Source organism: Cnephaeus nilssonii (assembly GCF_951640355.1).
Source record: "Cnephaeus nilssonii genome assembly, chromosome: 9".
Lineage (NCBI taxonomy): Eukaryota > Metazoa > Chordata > Mammalia > Chiroptera > Vespertilionidae > Cnephaeus > Cnephaeus nilssonii.
This window is the reverse complement of record NC_137080.1, coordinates 90628145-90653006: the sequence shown is the minus strand read 5'-3', so window position 1 is coordinate 90653006 and position 24862 is coordinate 90628145. Positions and strand designations below refer to the sequence as shown.

General features: G+C 43.4%; 1 protein-coding gene across 2 annotated transcripts in view; it reads left to right on the top strand.

The window, feature by feature from the left end:
• Window positions 1–285: 285 nt before the first annotated feature.
• LOC307105465 (bombesin receptor-activated protein C6orf89 homolog) overlaps window positions 286–24862 on the top strand; it is a 33536-nt gene continuing 8959 nt past the window's right edge. For both annotated transcript variants that reach the window (XM_079781223.1, XM_079781222.1), the window contains exons 1-3: window positions 286–431; window positions 13035–13242; window positions 13652–13865. In XM_079781223.1, coding sequence (XP_079637349.1) covers window positions 430–431; window positions 13035–13242; window positions 13652–13865 — 424 coding nt within the window. In that variant the 5' untranslated portion in view covers window positions 286–429. The remainder of the gene's footprint in view (window positions 432–13034; window positions 13243–13651; window positions 13866–24862) is intronic.

Sequence of the window (24862 nt, the reverse complement as noted above, 5' to 3'; positions counted from 1 at the left end):
CTCTTTTTTAGACAAGAAGCTCCGGAGGTAAGGGCCTGCCCTCCATTTACTTATCCCTTAGTGCCTAGCACACTGCCTGGCGTGCAGTAGGGGGCTCACAAATGCTTGTTGAATGAACCCGGGTTAGCGCAGGTGAGGAAGACCCTGCCCGAGCCGGAAAGCATTGAGGAGGAAGAACTGAACGCCAGGGGGAGCGAGAACCCCGCTCTCCAGATCTCGCGAGAGAAACCGCGAGCATCCGACGTCGTGCGTTCTGTGTTTGGCGAAGCCGGGCAGTGGAGAAAGAGCTACTCTAGGCGTGCGGCCGCTCCCGTAGCTTGGGAGTCGCTTCCGGGTTGCGCGCCGGAAGCAGGAAGTTATCGGTTTCCCTTTCTCGCCCGGCGGCTGCTGTCCCCGAGGCGGGAGGAGCCCGACAGGCGCGGGCCACGCATGTGAGTGACTGGGGCCCAAGGCCGGGTGGGGAAGGTCGCTCCGTGACCTGTCGCTGCCGCGCCGTCTGTGACATCCTCGCGCAGCCCCTCCCCTGCCGCTACCGCCCCCTCTTGCCCCTTCGCTGGTCTCTTTTTTGAGCCTCTGGAGTTTTGCAGACCGACATCATCCCCTGGCAGCCCCCCCCCCCCCCCCCTCCACGACCCCCGGGCTGACTCCCTTAAGACGTCGCCCGCTTCCCTTGGTTCTGCCGGAGCGAGCAAAGCGAGGTCGCCCTGCTTGGGCTTGTCTCACAGGAGTGTCCAACACAGGAGAGGTGCTAGCGAAGTCGAGGTTTCCCTGCCCTTTAACAGATTTCTAACTTTTTTTCTTGTATATTGAGATTAGATTTTCCGCCCCCTTCAGAACCATCTTTCTAGTTGTTAAAGAGGACACTTTTTGGTATGTGATAAACATGGCATCTTGGATTTCAGAAAGGAATGTGTATGACTTGGTTCATTGACCTGAGTAAAGGAGCTGTTTGTAATCGCCTTCCAGTCCAGGGGAATTGGCCTTCTTCGTGTTCCATAGTATTCTGGAGGCCAATTACCCTACAAGCCACACCTTTTCTGGTCTAATAAGAGCCCACATAGCTTTGTCATCACCTTATAATAGAGACTACCAAGATATATGATTAAGACTTTATCTGGTTGCTCATGTGGTTGTTCCCATGGTGGAATTGTCTATGAACATGTCTCCCTTAATAAATTTACTTGCATTTAAGTTATCACAATTTCTCTCTAAGGAACAACATGGCTTAACCTCAATTCAACTTTAAAATTGTGGGGGCTATAATATAAACTATAAAATAATATTTTCCCTCCCATCTTCTAAATTTTCCCACCTGAATCAGGAGAAAATAAACATTTTTTAAATTGATTTTAGAGAGAGGAAGGGAGAGGGAGAGAGAGAAACATCAATGATAGAGATAATCATTGATTCCCCTGCCTCCTGCACGCCCCGCCCCCCCCCCCCCCCCCCTACTGGGGATCCAGCCCAAAACCCTGGCATGTGTCCTGACTGGGAATTGAACCCTGACCTCCTGGTTCATGGGTCGATGCTCAACCACTGAACAACACTGGCTGAGCAGAAAATAAACATGTTAGTGCATGTGAACAGGGAATTTACATAAGCGTGAAATTCTCAAAGACAGTGAGACAGTGGTATATTTGTCATTTTGGACAAGGCGAGGGGGAGGGGTGGAATCTTAGATTTCAAAAGTGAGAATGAGCAATTTGCAGGTAATTAAGGAAGAACACAACATATGTAAATTTTTGCTAGGCAGCCCAGAAAACAATGGAGTCTTCCTGAAGCAAGCTTTTCCATCTCAATCTCTTATAGGGCCCTAAAGCCAGGGAGGGTCAAAGATGCTTTGCTCTTTTCTTCATGACCAACTTAAAGTTAATATCCCAAAAGGCAGCTTAAGGTGGCAAAACTTGGTCTCCTTCACTACATGGAAGTTTTGACTGAAGTTCACCTCGCCCAACTTGCATTTCAGAGAGAGGCCCTCTCAGCTTTGGGCCAAAACAATTTTCAAGACCCAGTTTGAATCCCTTATTCCTCCACAGCTACTTTACAACACCACAGGGAGTGTTCAAATAGAAGGTTCTTGACCTGCTCATGTAAATTTTCATCGGGCTAATGTATTTTTTCTTTTTTGAAGAATAGTTTATTTATTTTTAGAGAGAGAGGAAGGGAGAAGAGAGAAACATCGATGTGAGAGCAAAAGGAAACATAGATTGGCTGCCTCCTGCATGCCCCCTACCTGGGATCCAGTGCGAAACCCGGGCATGTGTCCTGACTGGGAATCGAACCAGCAACCTTTCGGTGCACTGTACGCCATCCAACCAACTGAGCCACACCAGCCAGGGCTAACGTGTTGTTTTTTTTAAAGTAGAAGAATAAAAAATAAAATGAATAAACCATTATTGCATTCAATTAGTTTGGGCACAAAATGATCATTTTTAGGTCCTTTCTATAAATTTGTTCCATAGACACAGATCCGGTTTCTTGTCTCTTAGGTAAATTTGCATATCTGTTGTTAGTTTCATGTGTTGTTATTGTCTTTATATCTGCTTTCAAGAAACAATTCAGTGTGAGAGGGAGATAAAAAAAATGGATGTAAAACAAAGTGGTAGTTGTGTTTAAGGTTCAGAATTTAAAAGGTTTAAAAATCAGGGTTGGGAGAGAGTTCAAGTCATTGGACAAAGCACTGGGGGCTAGGCTTTGTGGGCAGAGGGAATTATGTGTACAAAAGCAAAAAGATATGAAACGTGTTAGTGAAGAATGTGAGGAAGGAATGGGAAATGAGACTGAATAGGTAGAATGACCAGATCATAAAGAGCCATGCTAAGTAATTGGGACTTTATCTTATGATAATTATTAAGTATTTGATTTGAGTATGAGGACAAATGTTTTACATACCTCATTTTATAATCCCTTAACACTGTTGGAAAGACACAGTTATTCCCCTTTTATAAATGAAAACTCTGGGGCTTAGAGAGGTTAAGTACTGTCTGCTGGCCTATACACAGTATATGGAGACTCTATTCACTCAGCTTTTTCTAATTCCAGTGCCTGTATTCTTTTTTATATTTTTTATTGATTTCAGAGAGGAAAGGAGCGAGAGAGAGATAGAAACATTGATGAGAGAGAAACTTCATCAATCGGCTGCTTCCTGCATGCTTTCTACAAGGAATTGAGCCTGAAACCTGGGCATGTGCCTTACTGGGAATCCAACTCTGACTTCCTGGTTCATAGGTTGTCGCTCAAACACTGACCCACACCAGCCGGGCCAGTACCTGTATTCTTAATCACCATGCTGAATTGTTCCCCAGCAGGGCATGGGGAATCAAGGAAGGAATTTTAAATAGATGAGTAATGTGAGCCAATTTGTGTTTCAGAAAAATAACTTGTGGAGAGAATCAGGGATGGATCAGTAAAGAGGAGGTGAGCTCAAAGTGTAGAGGTTAAATACATCTTTGTGATAGTCCATGGGAGAGACATTTAGGGCCTTAACTACCATTAGTGTAGAGCTAAAGAGGAGGTGATGAATGGGAGAACTATAAAGGATGTAGAATTGAGGATTTAGTGATTGATTCATTGGTGGAGATGAGGAAGGAGGAGGAGAGGTTTTAAATTTGGAGAACTGGTGTTTCCATGATAAGAAATGGAATGTAGTAGGAGAAATCAGTTACCAGGGGAAAATAATAAGTCAGTTATAGACACATTACATATAGGGGACTGTAGGAAATTGGGTCTTGAGTTCAGGAGAGAGTTCTAGACTGGAGAAGAGATTTGGGACTCATTAATAGCTAGCTGGTTGTTAAAGCCAGGGAGGGAATGAGAAGGTCAAGGACAATTGTGATGAATACCAACATTCAGGGACATAGACTCTGGGATGAGAACCAGAGAATCATGCCAAAGTTTGAGAGCACTTGATGGATAGATAATGGGTAGCCACGGCAGCTACTGCAGAGAGGTCAGGGACGTTGGTAATCGAAAAAACGTCCTTTGGACTTGGCATGTAGAAACTATTGGGGACCTTAGTGAAAGCAGTGGGACAGAAATTATGATTTCAACCAGCTAATAAGTGAATGGAGACCTGCGACAGGAAGTTGGAGTGACGGTCTTTTTTTTTTTTTTTTTTTAGGAGCTTGGTTCCAAAGGGAGGGAGAGTGCATGCATTGGAAATCTGGAGAGGAAGGATTATTATTTCTTAAACTAGAGGCCCGATGCACAAAATTTGTGCAAGAGTAGGCCTTCCTTCCCCCAGCTGCCAGCACCAGCTTCCCTCTGGCACCCAGGCCCCGGGCTTCCCTCAAAGCCCCAGCTTCATCTGGAAGGTTGTCCAGAAGGACATCCAGTCTAATTAGCATATTATGCTTTTATTATTATAGATATGATTTTTTTCCTCTGCTAATTTAGATGGCACCACTATCATATGCTCATTTCTTATATTAAATGCTTAGAAAGAAAAGGGTAATATGAGTGGAGTGCCCTAAACAGTCTTTAGGGACTTATACTGGGAAGTTTGAAGAAAGAATTAAATGGTCAAGAGCTTGAAAGACCAGTTGCAAAGCCTCAGGAGTCAACCAGACAAAAGATGCCAAGGACTTGCATTAGGGTTATGACTCTAAGAATGGAAGAGAAATTATGGGAAAGAAAATCACTGATTAAATAAGAAAAACTCATTAAATAACTTGATGTATGACTAAAAAAAAAAAAAAAGATGATTCCGAGTATACCCTAAAGTGTAAGCCTCCATATCTTAACTCATGCTGATTCTTTATACTCAAATTAGAGGCCTGGTGCACAAAATTGTGCACAAGTAGGGTCCCGAGGCCTGACGGGCAATCAGGGCTGATCTGTGGGGTGACTGGTGGGGTGATTAGGGGGCCCCTGCTGGCACCCACCTTGGCTGGCCTGGTGCTGCCTGCTCACCAGCCCCACCCCCCACCGCAGCTGTTGGTCGGGGCCTGCAGGCTGGGGGCAGCTCCTGCATTGAGTGTCTGCCCCCTGGTGGTCAGTGTGCATCACAGCAACCACTCATTCCACCTGTCAGGCAATTTGCATATCAGGCTTTTATTATATAGGATAGTAGAAATTGGAAAAGGTGAGGATAGAAACAGGTAGAGATAAATTTGAAAATGTGGAGGCGTCCTGCTTTAAATATGTCAGTGTCATAAAAGAAAGAAAAAAGCCAGAATCTGTTCTAGGTTTAAGTAGACCAAAGAGACACAACTGATGCGTGTCACGTTGGTTGGCTCCTAGGTTTTCTAAAAAAGCAATATGACCTTTTGGGGGGACAGTTAGGGAAATTTGACTATGGACTGGATAGCCTATATAATAAAGAGGTAATATGCAAATTGACACTCATGCCCTCGCACAAGATGGCTGCCCCCATGTGATCAAAGATGGCTGGCAGGGGAGGATAGTTGTGGGAGATCAGGCCAACAGAGGAGGGCAGTTGGGGGCAACCAGGCCTGCAGGGGAGGGCAGTTGGGGGGGGAACCAGGTCTGCAGGGGAGGGCAGTTGGGGGGGGGGGACCAGGTCTGCAGGGGAGGGCAGTTGGAGAGGACCAGGCCTGGCAATTGGGCCAGCAAGGGAGGGAAGTTAGGGGTGACCAGGCCAGCAGGGGAAGGCAGTTGGGGGGGGACCTGGCCGGTAGGGGAGGGCAGTTGAGGGGGACCAGGCCGGCAGGGGAGGGCAGTTAGGGGCAACCAGCCTGCAAGGGAGGACAGTTGGGGGCGACCAGGCTGGCAGGGGAGGGCATTTAGGGGCAATTGGGCTGACGGGAGCAGTTAGGCGTCGATCAGGCTGGCAGGGAGTGGTTAGGGGGTGATCAGGCTGGCAGGCAGAAGCGGTTAGGGGCAATCAGGCAGGGAGGCACGCAAGCAGTTGGGAGCCAGCAGTCCTGGATTGTGAGAGGGATGCCAGATTTGAGAGGGTGCAGGATGGGCTGAGGGACACACACCCCCATGCACGAATTTCGTGCACCAGGCCTCTAGTTAGATAATATTAGAAAATTATCAATTTTAATAGGTGTGATAATGATGCTTAATGTACTATATAATAATGTTCTTATTCTTAGGAGATGCATGCTGAAACATTTAGAAGTGATTTTGTGATGTGTCGCAACTAACTTTCAAATGGTTCTGGTAAAAACAAAGACAGACAGAAAACAAATATGGCCAAGTGTTAACAAATGGTGAATCTAAGGACATACAGATGTTCATCGTACTATTTCAGTTTTTCTGGAGGCTTGAAATGTTCAACATAAAAAGTTGGGAGAATAATGGAAAGGCTTATTTTCAGAGAATGATAAAGTACTAGACTCTTCAAATCTCATTGGGAAGAGATGGCCAGAAAGGGACCGTTAGAGGCAAGTGATAATAAGAATGTGAAAAAGTAGAATTCTTTCAACTATAAATTTTAAGTACTTATTGCAGCTTTAAATTGCTACTCTTTTAAGTTATGTTTTATAATTATTTTTCTTTAAAGATGTTTGCTATTTTTTAGTGTTTTTTTTTTATTGTCTAAAGTTTTACATTTGTCTTCTTTTTCCCCAATTGACTGCCCCCTCAAGCCATTCCCACCCCAGGCAAGCCCCCACCGTCTCAGTGTCTGTGTCCATTGGATATGCTAATGTGTATGCATACAAGTCCTTTGGTTGCTCTCTAACCCCCCCCTCCCCTACCATTTGTCTCTGTATCTATCAAATTATGTTGATCATTATATCCCACATATGAGTGAGATCATGTGATATTTATCTTTCTCCAACTGGCTTGTTTCGCTTAGCATAATGCTCTCCAGTTTCATCCATGCTGTTGCAAATGGTAAAAGTTCCTTCTTTTTTATAGCAGCATAGTATTCCATCATGTAGATGTATATTTTTTAGTGGTTTTTATTATAATTCAAAGGCCCCATTTATTCCCCTATAGTAGAGGGAAAGTTAATGGGAATCACTGGACAAAATATAATAGAATATATTCATAATACTAGAGAATGGATTAGCATACTATGTAGCTAGCATAATACTAAAAAACCTAGTAGGGGAAAAACAAAATGTAATATTACTCTGGATATTGCTCAAGATTGGGACATATTTAGATGGGTTTTTGAAACTTTATTTCTCAACTCTAGTGTTTCCCCTTTTGTGCTTTAACTAGATGAATCATAATTGCCTCTGAGTTGTCTAGCTGTCATATCTGTTCAGTTTACGAAGCTGAGAACCTCCAGGCTGATGTCCTATCAGTATTTAGGACATATTTATATCACTATTAAACAGGGCAAAGGAGAGGTTCACATTAGTCTGACCTTTTAACCTGTTTTCTGCTTTAAACAAACATTTTTGTTGATACCCTCCATCAGTCATTCTGTTACGCCTCTGCCCCGTGTTTTCCTAGACTGAGACCCAGAGGGAATTGTGGGGAACGTTTCGTCAGAGCTGTCATTTTCTTCCTCCTGTTCTTGAAGTGCTCCTTCAGAAGTGGACAGCTCCCTGGCTTCCCTCCCCCAGGCCTCTCTTGAAAGCAGGATTTTGCAACCTCAGTACTCTTAATGTTTTGAGCAGGACAGTTCCTTGTTGCGTAGTTTGTCCTGTGCATTGTAGGATGTTTAGTCTTTACCCACTGGATGCCAGTAGTACCCCCTCAGTTTTGACAAAAAAAAATCCTCAGACATCACCAAATGTCCCTGGGGAGTAGAATCACCCGTAGTTGAGAACTGCTTCAAAGCAGTGTCTCCTAGTTGGGGGTGTATCTCTGGTCAGCAGGGAAGCGGTTTGAAAACTTCTGCCCCTGGGTCCCTCTCCCAGAGGTGCTGACAACTCAGCATGTCCAGAGTGTGCGTGCATGATACTTGGATTTGTGTAACGCTGCTAGTGTTCCTGCCTGTGCCCTTGCAGGTGTAAGGCACTGTTAAGAGTCAGAGTCATTCTTCTGAACTTCCCTCTCTGGCAGAGCTCATTTCTGCCAGAATTGGACCTTCTTTCTGCCCTCAAGCCTTCAGCTGATTTCACTCAGTCCCCTTATACTTGATGCATAGCCAAGACTTTGTGTTTGATTTTTTTTTTAAGGGATATTATTTTATTTTCATACAAACTCTGTTTATCCTCATCCAAGGATACTTTTCCATTGATTTTTAGAGAGAGTGGAAGGGAGGTGGATAGACAGAGAGAGAAACATCAATGTGAGAGAGACACATTGATTGTTTACCTCCCACACACACCCTGACCATGGCTAGGGATTGAACCTACAACCAAGGTACGTGCCCTTGACCGGAATTGAACCCTTCAGTCCTCAGGCCCACGCTCTATCCACTGAGCTGGCCAGGGCCAAACTCTTATGTTTGAAGGCTGACTTTCACTAGATCACAGGGAGGGAGCTGCTCTGATAGTATGAAACCCTGGCCTAGAGACAAGGTTTTTGTTGTTTAACATCATATCCACTAGATGCCAGTAGTATCCCTCAAGTGTAACAATTACAAATGTCTCCAGACTTTCCAAAGGCCCCCCAGGGGCAGAATTGCACCTAGTTGAGAACCACTGACCTAATGGAAGGCAAAGGAGGGCTTATTAAGATAATTTAGTGAAGACATTTCACTAAATTATAAGTAACTACTTTTCTGATAACTTTGGAACTGGTGTTAGACTATCAGGGAAGAAGGCCTGGCTGGTGTTGCTCAGTGGTTGAGCATTGACCCATGAACCAGGAGGTCATGGTTCCATTCATGGTCAGGGCACATGCCCGGGTTGCAGGCTCCATCCCCAGTAGGGGGCATGCAGGAGGCAGCCTATCAATGATTCTTTCTCATCATTGATGTTTCTCTCCCTCTCCATTGCTCTCAGAAATCAATGAAAACATATTTTTATAAAAGAATATCAGGGAAGGATTAGCAGATTGCAGAAATATATTCAATATCGTAACATCATTGTATATTTGAATTACAAAAAAGAAACTTGCTTTTGCAGTTTAAACTGGGAGTTTAATAGATTTTTATGTGTATCAAAAATGGGCAGAGGTTTACAAAAGCTGTAAAACAGCCATAAAAAAATGATGATAATTGGTCCTCCTTTTAGCCTCACCAGCACTCTGTCCTAAGGGTACACTAATATGATGTTCTCTTCTGCCTGGGGGATACCTACATGTGCCCCATCTCCCAACACTTTAAAAAGTTTTACTGGATTTTTTTTTCTAGAATTCCCTCTGCTCTCCCTTCTGGTCTAATGAGCTTTAATGGATTTTGACTAGGTATTGTTGGGTAATTTATTGTAGTGTATTTAAATGAACATTATTCCTGCTTGCTTGAGGCACTGCCAAACTGTTTTTCCAAAGCAACTGGATCATTTTACATTCCCAGCAGTATACAAGGGTTCCAGTTGTTCAACATCTTTGCCAACACTTATTGTTATCTGACTTTTTTAATGTAGCCATTCCAGTAGGTGAGGAGTGGTATCTTATTGTGCTTTTGATTTGTATTTCACTGATGGCTAATGATGCTGAACATCTTTTATGATATCTTTGGAGAAATGTCTATTCACATCCCTTGTTTATTGTCTAATTAGGTTATTTATATTTTTATTATAAGAATTATTTATGTACTTAAATACAGTCCCTTATCAGATATATTATTTGCAAATATTTTTCCCATTCTGTGGGTGTTTCACTTTCTTGATAGTATCATTTGCAGCACAAAAATTGTTAATTGTGACATAGTCCAGTTTATCTTTTCTTTTGCTGCTCATGCTTTTGATGCCATATCTAAGAAGCTATTGTCTAATCCAGTGTCAAGAGTATTTTCCTCTAAGAATTTTATAGTTGTAGCTCAAGTTTAGGCTTTTGATCCATTTTAGAAGGAAGGGTCCAACTTTATTCTTTTGCATGTGGATATCCAATTGTCCCAGCACCATTTGTTTAAAGTACACATTTAAGTGTGTGTGTGTGTGTGTGTGTGTGAATGTATATGTATACTAGAGGCCCGATGCATGAAATTGGTGCAAGAGTAGGCCTTCCCCCGGCTGCCGACACCGGCTTCCCTCTGGCACCCGGGACCCAGGCTTCCCTTGCAGCCCCGGCTTCATCTGGAAGGTCATCCGGGAGGACGTCTGGTCTAATTAGCATATTATGCTTTTATTATTATAGATGTGTGTGTGTGTGTGTGTGTGTGTGTGTGTTTCTATTGATTTTAGAGAGAGAGGAAAGGAGAGAGAAGCATCTATCAGTTGCCTCCCAGATGCACCCTGACCAGGAACTGAACCCACAACCTAGGCATGTGCCCTGACCAGGAATTGAACTGGTGACCTTTCAGTGTACGGACAACACTAAAGCAACTGAGCCACATGGCCAGGGCAAAAATACACATTTTTAAATTGAGTTTACACCATGCTTTTATATAAACCTTGAAATGGAAGTCTTAAAAAAAACAAAGAATACTTGGAGCAAAAGCAGAGAGTTTGGCCCTAGGCAGTTGCTCAGTGGTTAGAGCATCAGCCCTCGGACTGAAGGGTGGTGCATTAGATTCTGGTCAAGGACACGTACCTCAGTTGCAGGCTTGATCCCTAACCCCAGTTGGGGCGTGTGTGGGAGGTAACCAATCGATGTGTCTCTCTCACATCGATGTTTCTCTCTCTCTGTCTCTTCCCATCCCTTCCACTCTCTCTAAAAATCAATGGGGAAAATATCCTCAAGTGAGGATTAACAAAAAAAAGAGCAGAGAGTTTGGGGAAAGAATGTATCCCCTGTAGTGTGTAGGGTTACTCCTCCTTCCCCCAGTTCCTCAAAGTCTAGATGACCTGCCATCAGAAAAGTCTAAGTCTGATTTAATTGATTTGGGTTGGAGCCCTGGTACGAGCATTCATTAAGAGCTCTCCGGGTGATTCTAATGAGCAGGCATGTGTCAGCTCTAGTGAGCTTAAAGGTTTATAGTCACAAAGAAACCAAACAGGAGTCATTAGGAGGCGCTGCTGGAAGAGAGATACACTGAGGTGTGCTGGCTGTGGCATTTCAGCTTCCTTGTCTCAGCTGGACATTCATGACTATTGTCCTCTGCTCTACCGGTGGCGGCACCTCCTTACTGAAAAACTAGAGTGTACCCTGTCAGTGGTTTTCGAGATTAGAAACACTTGGGGATGAAGTATGTGAAATAAGAGGACCTTTTGCATTAAAAAAAAAAAATAGATGAGAGCATAAATCCCTAGCACTGTTTTTCCCCTTTATAAATGAAGAAAAATATTAATGTTCTGTAACAAAAGCACTTTTTTAAGAGAACTAAACTGATTTTTTTAAAATATATTTTTATTGATTTCAGAAAGGAAGGGAGAGGGAGAGAGAGATAGAAACATCAATGATGAGAATCACTGATTGGCTGCCTCCTGCACGCTCCCTACATGCCCACAACCCAGGCATGTGCCCTTGACCGGAATCGAACCCAGGATCTTTCAGTCTGCAGGCCAACGCTCTATCCACTGAGCCAAACCGGCTAGAGCTAAACTAATTTTATTTTACAAGTGATAGCAGAGAGAATTGTACTTGCCATTTTACCTTTTTAAAAATATATATATTTTATTAATTTTTTACAGAGAGAAAGGGAGAGGAATAGAGAGTTAGAAACATCGATGAGAGAGAAACATCTATCAGCTGCCTTCTGCACACTCCCTACTGGGTATGTGCCCGCAACCAAGGTACATGCCCTTGACCAGAATGGAACCTGGGACCCTTGAGTCCGCAGGCCTATGCTCTAGCCACTGAGCCAAACCGGTTAGGGCACCATTTTACCTTTGATTCTATAGCCACTGTGAAACGACTTGTCTTTAACTATGAGAACAAATTGGATCTTGAAATTGTTATAGATCTTAGGTCTTTTAAGTACATAAAATACAAATGAAATGCCCTCTATTTTCTAACATTGTATTTGTGGAAAAGCATGAGAACTGTACCTGCAACGTCTGAAGAGCTCCCATGCCGTGGTTTTTGTGTTGCCTGAAATCCTTGCTCTGCCAGGAACAAAGCAAATCAGCATATTCCTCACAGCACATCTTGCCTTCAGTGATCAGTTCCTCATCTTGTGTTGCTAAAGGGTCTGATAAGGAGAAAATTCTGAGATATCCTACATTAAATTACAGGGGCAGGCCAGCCAGAGAGTGGAAGAGTCAGAATTGTTGTTGCCTGAGGGCCAGCTAACAAAGACTGCTCACATTCCTTCCATTGCCTGAGGGGTTGTTTTCCAGGTGGCTGTTTGCACAGATTATTTTAGCCAGGCAACCCTGACAGTCCAGGAGCCTCGCTTGTTGTTTTCGGATTGCTGCCACAGCCAGTCTGCAGGAGGGCACGCTTCTGTATGTGGACTCTGCACTGTCCCAGAGCGGGCCCCGTCCCCCTCTCCCACTCCTTTGCCCATAGTTAATGTAAGCTTCTTCCAGACCCCCTCTTTCTTCTTCCTGTCCCCTGCTTGATGTATAAAAACAATTGCAAAACTCTGGGACAAGGGGTGTGCTGTCTCTTCTACCCAGTTATGCTGCTGGGGGTTTAAACTCCATGCCCCAAGACTGGTCTTCCTTTTAGCTGGTATTTTTGTCTTAATAAAAGTTACTTACAAAAAGACTTTCAGCCTTGGAAGTTAATTTTTTTGTTTGTTTGTTTCACTGGTCTATCTGGTATAAATGGAAAGAAATAATTGATCAACAACATTCTCCATATTCCATTTCTTTTTATTTTAGTAAATTACCAGCAGCAGATCTTTTGTGAAGGGTTTCAGAAGTCATTTTGGATGGCACTGGTGTTTCAGAGTCCGCCTTGGGATTTATTGTGCTCTAAGCCAGTGCTCCTCGAAGTGTTTTGTTACCAGCCTACATCTGAGCCACACTTAAAAACTTACATAGCAACTTAACCTTGTCTCATATAGTCATTGTACTTTACAAAAGTATTGGCCTGAAGTGGACTGGGAAAAGCACCAAACCGGTTCTTTCCCACGGACAGTCAAAAAACAGTTCTAAAGCAAGCAGCTTTGAGGAGGAAGAACTTTAAAGAAACCATCTTTCTCTTTACATTTATTTTCTCTCCCTCAGGGATTTTGCATTGGAAGACATGGATCTTGCTGCCAACGAGATCAGCATTTATGACAAACTTTCAGAGACTGTTGATTTGGTGAGACAGACGGGCCATCAATGCGGCATGTCAGAGAAGGCAATTGAAAAATTTATCAGACAGCTGCTGGAAAAGAATGAACCTCAGAGGGGGCCTCCCCAGTATCCTCTCCTTATAGCTGTGTATAAGGTAAAAATGGGTTCTGACTTGGCAAAACTTAGATGGAGCACAAAGCCTTCAACTTTCTCCCCAAATACTACTATGGCTGATTCCACTGTTGAACCTTGGCCTTCGCTCTTGTTAACAGGTATTACGAGGAAATTTGACTATTTTGTTAACTGTCTTAAATGAAAGCTGTGTATTTATATTTAAATTATATTTGTGTGTATTTTTAGTGGTGGACATACCCCCCAGTTATATGATAGCAGCTTGGTGAGCCTTTCAGTCCTCTTGGTTCTCAAACTTTAAGTGCTTTCAAAAGTGAATATAAATGGCTTATTTATGAAAATGGATTAGGATGAGGCTTGTTATTTTCTTGGCATTAAAGTATTTTATTTGCTGGGATAAGTACTAATAATTTCCCTGTCTTTCCTTGTAGGTCCTCGCAACCCTGGGATTAATCTTGCTCACTGCCTACTTTGTGAGTCAACCTTTCAGCCCATTACAACCTGAACCAGTGCTTTCTGGAGCGAACACCTGGCGCTCACTCATCCATCACATCCGGCTGATGTCCTTGCCCATTACCAAGAAATACATGCCAGAAAATAAGGGAGTTCCTCTGCATGGGGGTGATGAAGACAGATCCTTTCCAGGTAGATGCTGCGTTTACTACGTATGAGATACAGCCTTCTTGACGATATATGTTAGGAAAGGAAATAACATTTATTGACATCTCATGAGGGACACTTTTCCTGTATTGTCTCATTTAATTCAATCCCCACTAAAATTCTGTGGGATAGATTTTATTTTCTCCATTTTGCAGATTGAGAAACTAAGGCTCAGAGAGATTAAGAAATTTGCCTGGGCCCTGGCTGGTTGCTCAGTGGTTAGAGCATTGGCCCATGGACCGAAGGGTCACGGGTTCCATTCCTGGTCAAGGGCCCATACCTCGGTTGCAGGTTTGATCCCCAGCTCCTGTTGGGGTGTGTGTGGGAGGTAACCAATTGATGTTTCTCTCTCTTCCTCCCTCACTCCCTTTCATTCTCCCTAAAAGTCAATGGGAAAATATATACTCAGGTGAGGATTAAAAAAAAAAGAAAGAAACTTATCCGAAAAACACATCTGATGGAGCCAAATTCAAACTCTGATTCCAAAACACACGTGGGGTAGGGATGAGTATTTTTATTCATAGGAAGGATTTGAATGTATCTTTTCTACCTTTTTCTCTCCTGTGATCCCAAACCATAATAGATATTTTAACAAATAGCTGTTGACTTTTTGAAAGCATCGGGAGTTCAGCTTGCTTTTAACCAGATCGTTTTGGCCCCCTTAGCCTGTTGGCTAGGTTTTCATCTTAAGTATCTCTCGCTCTTCCAGTTTGGTCTTTTCTCTCTGTCTCACAGTGTACTTACTTAGTGTACAATTTTGCCAATAAATTGAATTTAAGAAACATTTAACAGTGCATCAGTGGTAGCATAGGAATTCCTAGTCTGATGGACCATTTGAGGAGTTTCCTTTGAGAATAGTGAAACATGTGGTAAGACTTGAAATTTGCTTTTTGAGAAAGACTAGAAGGATAACATTTGGGGATTTTACTTTTTTTGGTAGTGTTAATCTTATTTGCCCATATGAAGGAATGTATAAATTAATATCACAAATGGATTATAGATCTTTTATGTAACTGAGTTCTGAAACCTTTCAAGCCCAGAGAGAGAGGAAGGGAGAGGGTGAAAAAGGGAGGGAAGGATAAAGGGAAGGAGGGAGAGAGAGGATGAGAGAAAAAGAGAGAGAAACATCAATCAGTTGCCTCCTGCACACACCCCCACCAGGGATCGAACCCACAACCTGGGCATGTGCCCTGATCGGGAATCAAACCCACAACCCTTCAGTGCATGGGACAACGCCCAAATAACTCACACTGGCCAGGGTAATAGTCATAATACCAGTCTTTAAGCAAGACCTAATCAGTCATAAAAATCATCCCTTGGCTTGGTCTCCTTTGAAATCTTTTGTTGTACACTTGAGGAAATCACGGAAAGATTTCCAAAATTATATCAAAATCAGAGGAAGGGAACATCATAAATCAAAACCTTGGGCTTGTGAGTTGTTGTTTTTTTTTAATTAGCTCATATGTTTAGAGTTTTAAATTTTAAATATAACTTCCTGTATTTATTGGGAAGGTTGTTTTTGAAAAGTCATCAACAAAGCTCAAAAAATATGAAGTTTTTAACTCTGATCAGGAAAGTCCAGAGCACATGGGGCAAAGGACCAGAGGATTTCTTCAGTCAGGCCGAGCTGTGCTGGTCCTCAGATGCCCAGCTCCTTTCTTTCTTCCCCTCCCCGGCTCCTGAAAGGCATCTTCTGCTCATTGGCACAGGAGACGAAGTCGGTGGTTTTTAGGGCAAGGGTGATGGCCGTTAAGGTTTTTCTCTCTGTCCTTAAAGTAAATCTCCATAGACTGTTGAGTTAAGAATAATAGTCAATGGACAATGATTGCTCATTTTCTAAATCAGAGTTTTAAAATTCAAAAAATGTTAGAGTCTTGTCAACAAGCCTGATTTTTTGGTCTACTCCAAATAAATATTTTGCCTTGCAGATGGAAATAAAATGAGTCCTTGGAGCTCCGTTATAAAAAGAGAGCATTGGAAGGGTGTGGCTAGGTCTTAAAATGTTGTTGATTCTGTTCAAGGGCTGCTTTCACTTGTAACGTGGATATTGACGCACCGTATTTTCCCATGTGTGATGATTCTGGGAAGCTGTAGACATGTAAACTAACAGCGTTGGCTGAGCATTTGGAAGGAAACTTAAGAATGTGACATTATATAAGGGGCAAATAGAAATATATTGGGGATAATTAATTTGAGAGGGCCCAAAGAGTAAAAAAGTTAAATTGTCATTTGTAATGTCGTGCTACCAAAACACACTCCCTTTCAGTTTGGATTACTTAGGAGTCCCTTTAAAGTAAATGTGGAGGGAGAGTGCTGTGGAAAGTCCTAGAGAGTATTGCTTTCTTACGGGCTGGCCGGTCTAGCTTTCCCAGGGTCATCCGATGCTCCTGGTGAATGATGGAGGGCAGCAGGAGCTGTGACGGAAGTGGTCAGTGGTCAGTTTCCTCCTGACACTGGTAGTTTTTTGTCTCGACTCCTCCCAGGAAATAGAAGGCAACAGAAACGAGGTTCTTTTTCTAGGTTTCAGCCTTGGACAGGACAGCCTGCCCCTAGATCCTCTTGAGGAGCATGCAGTGACTGTAGTGAGCCATGTAAACATCCCTTGTTTCAGCAGGAAATAAACAAGCTGGCCAGATGCCAGGCCCTGTTCAAAGGGCTTTCTATATATTGGTTCATCTTTATAATATACCTATGAGATAGGTTCTGGTTTTATGCCTATTTTACTGATGAAGACACTGAGGTACAGTGCAATTAGGTCACTTGCCCAAGGTCCCAAGCTAGTTAAGTAATGGAACCATAATTTGAATGCAGGCAGCCCATCTTCAGAGTTTGAGCTCTTAACTTCTGGTATGATAGTTTGTAGCTACACAGTACCCGAAGAATAAGAGTTTGATTTGGGAGTTCTACACTCTCTCCCTCAGGTCACCAGATGCTTTCTTTCAGCTCCCAAGTCCCTAAAGAAAAGGCTCTTTCTCACTGGTACTACAAGTCCAAAGATAAGCAGTCCTCCAAGTTGTTGGTCCTTTAGAATTTGTCTGAACCACGCTTTTCCTGGGCATTCAACCCAGCTCGTCCTCCTCCCTGTCTGCACCATCATAGGTACTGTGTGACTTATTGTTTGACTTAATCCTTTCACTTACTAACCCATAGTTTTCCCTTCCATTCTTAGTCCCCTTTATGTCCACTTTGACCCTGCCAGCAGCCATTCTCTTGGCTTTAACCCTCCCATGGAATCATTGTCTTAGAGCTAAAAAGGAACTTTTAAAAAAGGAACTGATCTAGTACATATCCCCATTTTATAAAGAGGACATGGAGGCCAGGAGAGGTGAAGTAACTTGTTACCCAGCTAAAAGTGGCAAACTAGCACTTGAACTCCGGTGTAGCATTCTTCCCATCACACCACACTTACTGCCAGTTGTATCTGCCCAGTCAAGCCAGATGCCAGCATGTTAGGCTCAGTGATTTTGTTTATGTTGGGCATTTACAGTCTTTAATTATAAACACCTGTTTATACTGAGGAGGCCTGGGATCCTTCTCACATACAAGGAGAAAATGCATCTCAGTATCTGCACTGCATCCCTGGAGCTTGATGCGCCCGTGAGCTGTCAGGGGAGGCTGAAACACCCAGGAGTGCTGGGAATAGCAGATCATGCATTCACTCAGGACTGAGGACCTGATCAGACTGAGTCCAGGCCAGTGCCCACGATGAAATGCTGGACCTCAGGCAACACCTTACTCTTTTATTTTCAAATAAAAGAATAAAGCATTCCTTGAGGTGATCCTACCAGCTCCATCAAGCATTACTGTGTATCAGGCACTGTGCCATGTATTTTCTCAGTCTTCACAACAGTCACAAAGAGTAGTTATTGTTTCTATGTACTTCAAAGACGAGGAAACTGATGTGCCAATGGGATTGACTAACTTACCTAAAATCTCACATTGAGAGCCATTTTTATACAAGGAGAACCCATGAAAACAGGAACTCTGTGGTTTGGAATGGTTCAAATGCATTGCTTTCTGAAGGCAAGGCTATTGGCACAATGATTCATTTGGTTCCTTCCATCCCTACTGTGATGGAAATGGCTCTGGGTTCACTGCCACTCATGCAGGGGACCTGGCCCAGGGCGCCTTCACCATCAGGTCTTCATCCTGCCTCATGCCCAGGGTTGCAGAAGAGGTGCTAAGAAAAGGAGCTGCTGGAGAGTAGCCTGATTAAATACTGCGCATGCACCAGTGAAAGTCACAGAAACTTTGTTGTGGGTTTTGCAGGCTTTTCTTGGGTGCATTTGTAATATAAGAAATCTAGAAGTTATATTTATTTAATATTTATTTGGGGTTTTTCCAAATTCAGACTGCTCATTTGATTTTTCTCCCCATGGACTTAATTGTGAAAGCTTCTGAAAGTCAAGGTTTCATTCATTCATTCATTCATTCATTCAGTGAATGTGTATGGAGACCTCACTGTATACCAGGCACTGTTCTCAGCAGAGCAGTGAAGAAAACAAGACAGTCCTCCTGCTCTTGTGGAGCTAGTCTTGGCTTTGTGCCTTTCTTTCCTATCCATTTTACCCAGAGGGAGGGTTTTGTCCTGGGAAGACGTCTCCCCTCCCCGCCCTCACCCCCCACACACACTTTTCTCAGGTTAATAATCCGTGTAAAAGGACTCTCTCCACTCCGAATTCCAGGGCATGTTATGGTTGTCCACAGCGAGCCAGCCTAAGTGTGTTTTCTGTATAAACAGCTCTCAGGCACCGGGACTCCTGGCCGGCCTTGGCCACCACTTTTCCACACAATGCCCAACTTGCAGAGAAGGCTGGGAGGTTACTGTTTCTGCCTTTCTCAACTCTGGGGCCATGTTTTGTCTCAGAGACTGTTTCTGATATCTCAAACTGAAATGATTCCAACTCATGATGTGAAGTTGGAATACAGGTCATGAGTTTTATTGAACTCTTATATGGGCATTTCACTTGTCTGTCATACCTTTATAAAATATAAAATAGCTCGTATAACGAGGCTATCTGCAGTAAAGAAGCCTTGGAAATTAAAAGGAAGTTAGGAAGTTGCTGTCCCACTTCCACTGGCCTTTGTGTCCTGTGTTGCAAGAAGAGTGAGTGGAAACCGGGCTGGTGAGAAGTGAGAGGCGGCATGGCATTGCTGGGCTGGTGCGATGGTCTGCTGTGTGCTGTTGGCTGCTGTCCAGGGTGGGCCTTGCTTACTCTTTGGTGTGGTGTGATGGCGCCAGCCAGTTGTGTAGAGATCAGATAAAACCTTTTCAGATAGATGGAGGCCAAGTTGGAGTCTGGGCACTTCTGTCTTTCCTATTGGGGGGTGTCTATGGCATGGGAGGAAGAACCCCAATTGTCCCCAGCATCCAGACATTTCACTGCCTGGCTGTTCCTCAGTCCCTTACCACCCAATATAAGCACATTCTTTATCCACCTTGGTGATCTCAAGGTTGCAGAGAAATCAAAAGTAGCTCTTCTTCTTCTTTAGAGAGATTGAGAGGTAGGGAGAGAGAGAGAAACATTGATTTGTTGTTCCACTTATTTATGCATTCATTAGTTGATTCTTGTGTGTGCCCTGACCAGAGATTGAACCTGCAACCTTGGTGTATGAGGAAGATGCTCTAACCAAAGGAACTACCCGGCCAGGGAAGTGGCTCTTCTTCTTGAAGTTTGGGCTCCTCTAATTCATATGGGTGGCATAAGCTACCCCCTTTCAGTGATCTTTTTCCCCTCCTCCTCTGCTGGCCACCAGCCTGGCCACACACAGTTCTCCGTTCTTGCCTCTGAGGTGACTGAACTCTACATTTCAAAGTTGACACTCAGCTTAAGTTTTCAGTCTCCGAAGACATTTTTATTTAAAAAACACATAAAACACTTACATACAAATAAAGAGGTGTAAGGTTTTCATTTTTTAAAATATACTTTTAATAAAGTAAAATTCCTTGCCTCTATTGCTCTAACTCCTCCACTCAAACAACCCTGGTAATAATTTCTTTCTTTTCCACTGGTAATAATTTTATATACATCTTGAGTTTTTCCATGGCTTGTACAGATAGATACACTTAACATACATAAATATAAAATACTTTTTTGGTTCGTACACACAGAAAAAGGCTTATGTACCTATTTTTGGCTAGACACATTATGTTAGTTTCTAAGGCTGCCATAACACAGTGCCACAGGCTGGTGACTAAAACAACAGAAATTCCTTTTCTCACAGTCCTGAAGGCTGGAAGTCCAAAATCAAGGTATTGGGAGAGCCATGCTCCCTCTTGAAGTCTCTGGGGAGGAATCTTTCTTCTAGCATCTGGTGATTGCCAGCAGTCCTTGGCATTCCTTGGCTGTGGTAGCTCTGCCTCTTCCCTCTGTGTGTGTGTCTGCATGTCCCTCTTCTTACAAGGACACCATTTAGATTGGATTTAGGGCCCATCCAACTTCACTATGACCTTGTCTTAATTAATTACATCTGCAAAGCCCTTATTCCCAAATATGGTTACATTCTGAGGTTCCAGAGGACCTGAATTTGGGGGGCACTGTTCAACCCAGTATATACATTTTTCAAGATTTCATATTATTTCATTCTGTGAATATTCCATAATTAAACAGTTACTAGTGGGTGTGTTTTTTGGCTATTATAAAAAATGGGACGTTCATATACACTTACCTTTATACACATACACTGTTATTGCTATAAGAGCGATTCTTGGAAGTAGAATGGCTGGATCAAAGGGCATGCACAGTTTACATGTAATAAATACTAACTACCAAATTGTCTTCATAAACTTGCATGTGTTGATCATCAACACTGGATATTGCCATTATTTTGCCAGTTAGAAAACTGAAGAATTGTATCTCATTTTAAGTTGCATTTCTTTATTAATGGTGTTGGATGTCTTTTCATATGTTTTATAGGTCATTTATATTTATTTTTCTGTGGATTATGTGTTCATATTCTTTGCCCATTTAAACTTTCTTTTATCAAATAGGAGTTCATTATGTATTAAAGATATTAATTTTTCACCTCTTATATTTCTTATATGCAAATACTGATTAAATCTGGCATCTTGCATCTTGACTTATGCCTTGCATGAGAAGCCTTTTTGGCTCCCCAAATTTTAAAAATCATCTCCTATTTTCCTCTAATTATTTTATTATTTTTAAAATTTTGTTTTCTCCATTTATATATTTAGTTTATATAGAATTTATTTCAGTGTATAATGAAAGGTAAGAATTAAACTTTATTTTCTTCCAAATAGGTAGCCGCTTGTCCCAGTATAACTTACTGAATCCATCCTTTATTCAGTGAATTAAGATTGACCTTGATCATGAATTAAATATTCTGGATCTCTTGCCACATTCTTTATTCTATCTTATTAAGTTTTTTGTCTGTTCCTTTATGGGATCATATAGTCGGTTCTCACTGTGTGCTGTAGTTATGTTCTGTAAAATCCCTGCAAACACTGAATCAGTGAATACTGACCCACACCCCCAGGGGAAATAGAGGCAGGTTCCTGAAGCCTCTCGCCACATCATCAGCTGATCAATACAGACCTTGTTTTCTGTATGTTTCTGTTTAAAGACACCTCATTTTATAGTGTTGATTCATTAACATTGAACTCGGTCAACAGCGCTATAACTCTTGCCTGAACAAAGTTGATCTAACACATGTATTTTCTCTGGAAGGCACATCACAGCCTGTACTTAGGGACACTAGACAGTACTTAGCACTTGGCTCAGGGACATTTTTTTATTATTCTTACAAACTATTTTTTTAGAGCAGTATTAGGTTCATAGCAAAATTGAGCAGAAAGTACAGAGAGTTCCCCTATTCCTCCACTCCCCCACAGCCTTGGGGCCATTTTAAACAGTAAAATCACAAAACTGCAGAAAATGTGGCACTAAGTAAATGGTGAAAAGGACATTTGTTTATAGTGGGAGAGGTGAAACAGAAAGAGTGGGTCCTGGTCCCCCCTCGGCTGGGATTGCTGCTCTGCACGTGTGTGGGTGACTCGCAAGCCCTGGATTGGGTTACACATACGTCGCAGGGAGTAGGCGACAGGAGCCTGTGGGTACTGATGGTTGACTTGACTACTTTACTTATACTAGCTTTATAGAATGCCACTGTGTTTTTACATCTGGTAAAGCCATTTCCTCATAATTTTTTATTTCTTTTCAAGAATTTATTCTCTACAACTTTTATGATTCAATAATAGAAAGGCAAATAATCCAATTAAAAATGGGCAAAAGATTTGAATAGGCATTTCTCCAAAAAAGATATACAGATAACTAATATGCATCTGAAAAGATGCTCAACATCAGTAGCCATCATGGAAATGCAAACCAAAACCAGTGAGAAGGTACTTCATGCACACGAGGATGGCTGTAACAAAAAGATAGACAATAAGAAGTGTTGGCAAGGATGTGGAGGAATTGGAACCCTCATCCATTCCTGATGGGAACGTAAAATAGCACAGCTGCTTTGGAACACAGTTTGGCAGTGGCTCAAAAAGTTAAACACAGAGTAAGCAAATGACCTAGTAATTCCACTCCTAGGTATGTACACAAGAGAACTGAAAGCATTTGCCCACCCAAAAATTTGCACGCAAATGTTTATAAGAGCATTATTCATAATAGCCCCAAAGTAGAAATGTCCAGCAACTTACGGATGAATAAACGAAATATAGTCTATCCATATAAGGAGTGCCGCTCGGCAGTAGACAGGAATGAAGAACTGATACAGGCTATCACATGGATGAACCTTGAAAACATGACACTAAGTTGAAGGAGTCCGACACAAAATGTAGATTCCATTTCTATGAAATACCAGAACAGGCAAGTCCATGCTCAGGGCTAGCAGGAGGGGTTGGAATGGGAAGGGACTACTAATAGCAGCAGCGTTTCTTTTTAGGGTGTTGGATGATGGTGCTGGTTACACACTCTATGAATATACTAAAAACCACTGGATTGTATCTCAGTAAAGCGGTTGTTGTTTTAATATGGTATCTCCACAGATAAAGCAAAATAGTGCCCTTTCCCTCCACTCCTGCCTCCTCATGCCCCCAATGTGAAGAGAAACCTTCAGGTCTCTGCCTTCTGTGTCGCTGCGCCCTCAGAGCGGAGCTCGTGGGCAGAGCCAGCCGCACACACATGCTGGAGTGCTGCTTAGATCTACAGGTGGGTCATCCCTGCCCAGGAGACCCCTCTTCCTCCCAAGCCTACTGCCTCCGTTTAGACTCATTATATCTCACTTCTCATCACAATACACCCCTCGCCTAAAGGGACAAAACCAGAGGACAGCCCCATCTTCCTCTTCCCAGCCCCCTCTCTAGGACAGCCCAGTCACAGCCAGAATAGCCTCCTGGAGCATCAGGAAGCCGCTCCTCACAGGCCTGTGATGATTCCTTGTTTTGCTTTCAGTACAGTCACAAGTGCTTCAAGCTCTCCAAGCCCTCGGACCCTCATTAGAGCCGCCTCAGAGCCACTGTCCTCTTATCCCCCCCACCACCACCCGCATCCTCTGTGCTCTCCCCACCACACTCTCTGCCTCACTCTGGGTGTGCTCATCTCCTCAGTAATCACAGGGTAAAAGTAACCCCACAGCGCGGGAAAGTGACTGGCATAGGGCCTGGCACTTCGCACATTAGTTCCCCTTCTCCTCCCTCCCTCCCTCGCTCACAAGTACTCTGGAAACTGAAATGCTATATAATTGTGACCTGTTGTCATGATTATGTATGCCTCACGTATGTCCATTACCCAGAGTTCTTGTATGTTGGCAAGAATCCATCATATTGCCCTAGCTGGTTTCGTTCAGTGGATAGAGCGTCGGCCTGTGTACTGAAGGGTCCCAGGTTTGATTCCGGTCACGGGCACATGCCCAGATTGCAGGAGTGATCCCCAATAGGGGGCATGCAGGAAGCAGCCAATCAATGATTCTCTCTCATCATTGATGTTTCTAGCTCTCTCCCCCTTCCTTTCTGAAATCAACAAAAAAATATAAAAATATTAATAATGTGAAATTGTTTTTTAAAAAAGAATCCATCCTATTTGGCCTCTGATAAGGAATATTTAAAAGTATTCCTGAAGGAAAAAAACTCTATAACTTTGCAGCCTCAGGTGCCACCAAAGGGTTTCAGCTGCCCCGAGGCTCCCGGCGACCAGTGAGGGACAGAGGCCCCCTGGGGTAAGGGGCAGTAGGCCTCTGGTTGGTGATCTCCCCCAGGTGAGACGGGAGAGAGGGGGGTTGGCAGCTGCCTCGAGGAAACGCAGGTTCTGTCTGCCAGAGGTGGAGGGTGCCCGGGAGCACTGAGAACACAGGCAGGCTTCCCCTGACGGGTGTCCTCCACGCTGCTACTGCCGCTGTAAGGAAACAAGGACAAAGCACTGCTGGGCGGCGACATACTGTGTGCTCAGGAGTCAGTCTCCAGGTGTGCTTGTCGGTGTGAAGAGCTGACGGCACAGTTTAGCCACGTTGGCTTGTCTGCTGTCTTTGTTCTAGGCTCTCTCCTGAGTTGGTTTCCATTGGGTTTTAATCAGAAACCATCTGGTGAAACATTTTGGATTCAAATTAGAGTTTATCACAAACACATATCTCAGAGAACACACGTAAAGGCCAGAATGGAACAAAAAGCAAACAAGTAGTACAGTAAGGTTGTAAACAGAGGCGTGCCGGAGGGAAGGAACTGAGGGAAACTGAGAAGCACTGTGTAGCAGCAGAGCCAGCCCCTCAGGCAGGGGCCACCCAGCACCGCATCAGGGCCCGGGAGGGCTCTCTTCCTTTACCCCCCTGCAGTCCTGGGGGCAGAAACCATGGTTAGTCCCCCCTACCCGCTTCTGAGCCGGGCTAGTCAATTCACTTTACTCCAGAGATGGGCCCAGGAATGTCCGATCTCCCCTCCATCCCTTCTCTCTGCACCCTTTTCTCACTCCTCCTTCCTGGAGCCAGCCTGGCCTCCATTTGGGCTTGCGAACCAAGGATCT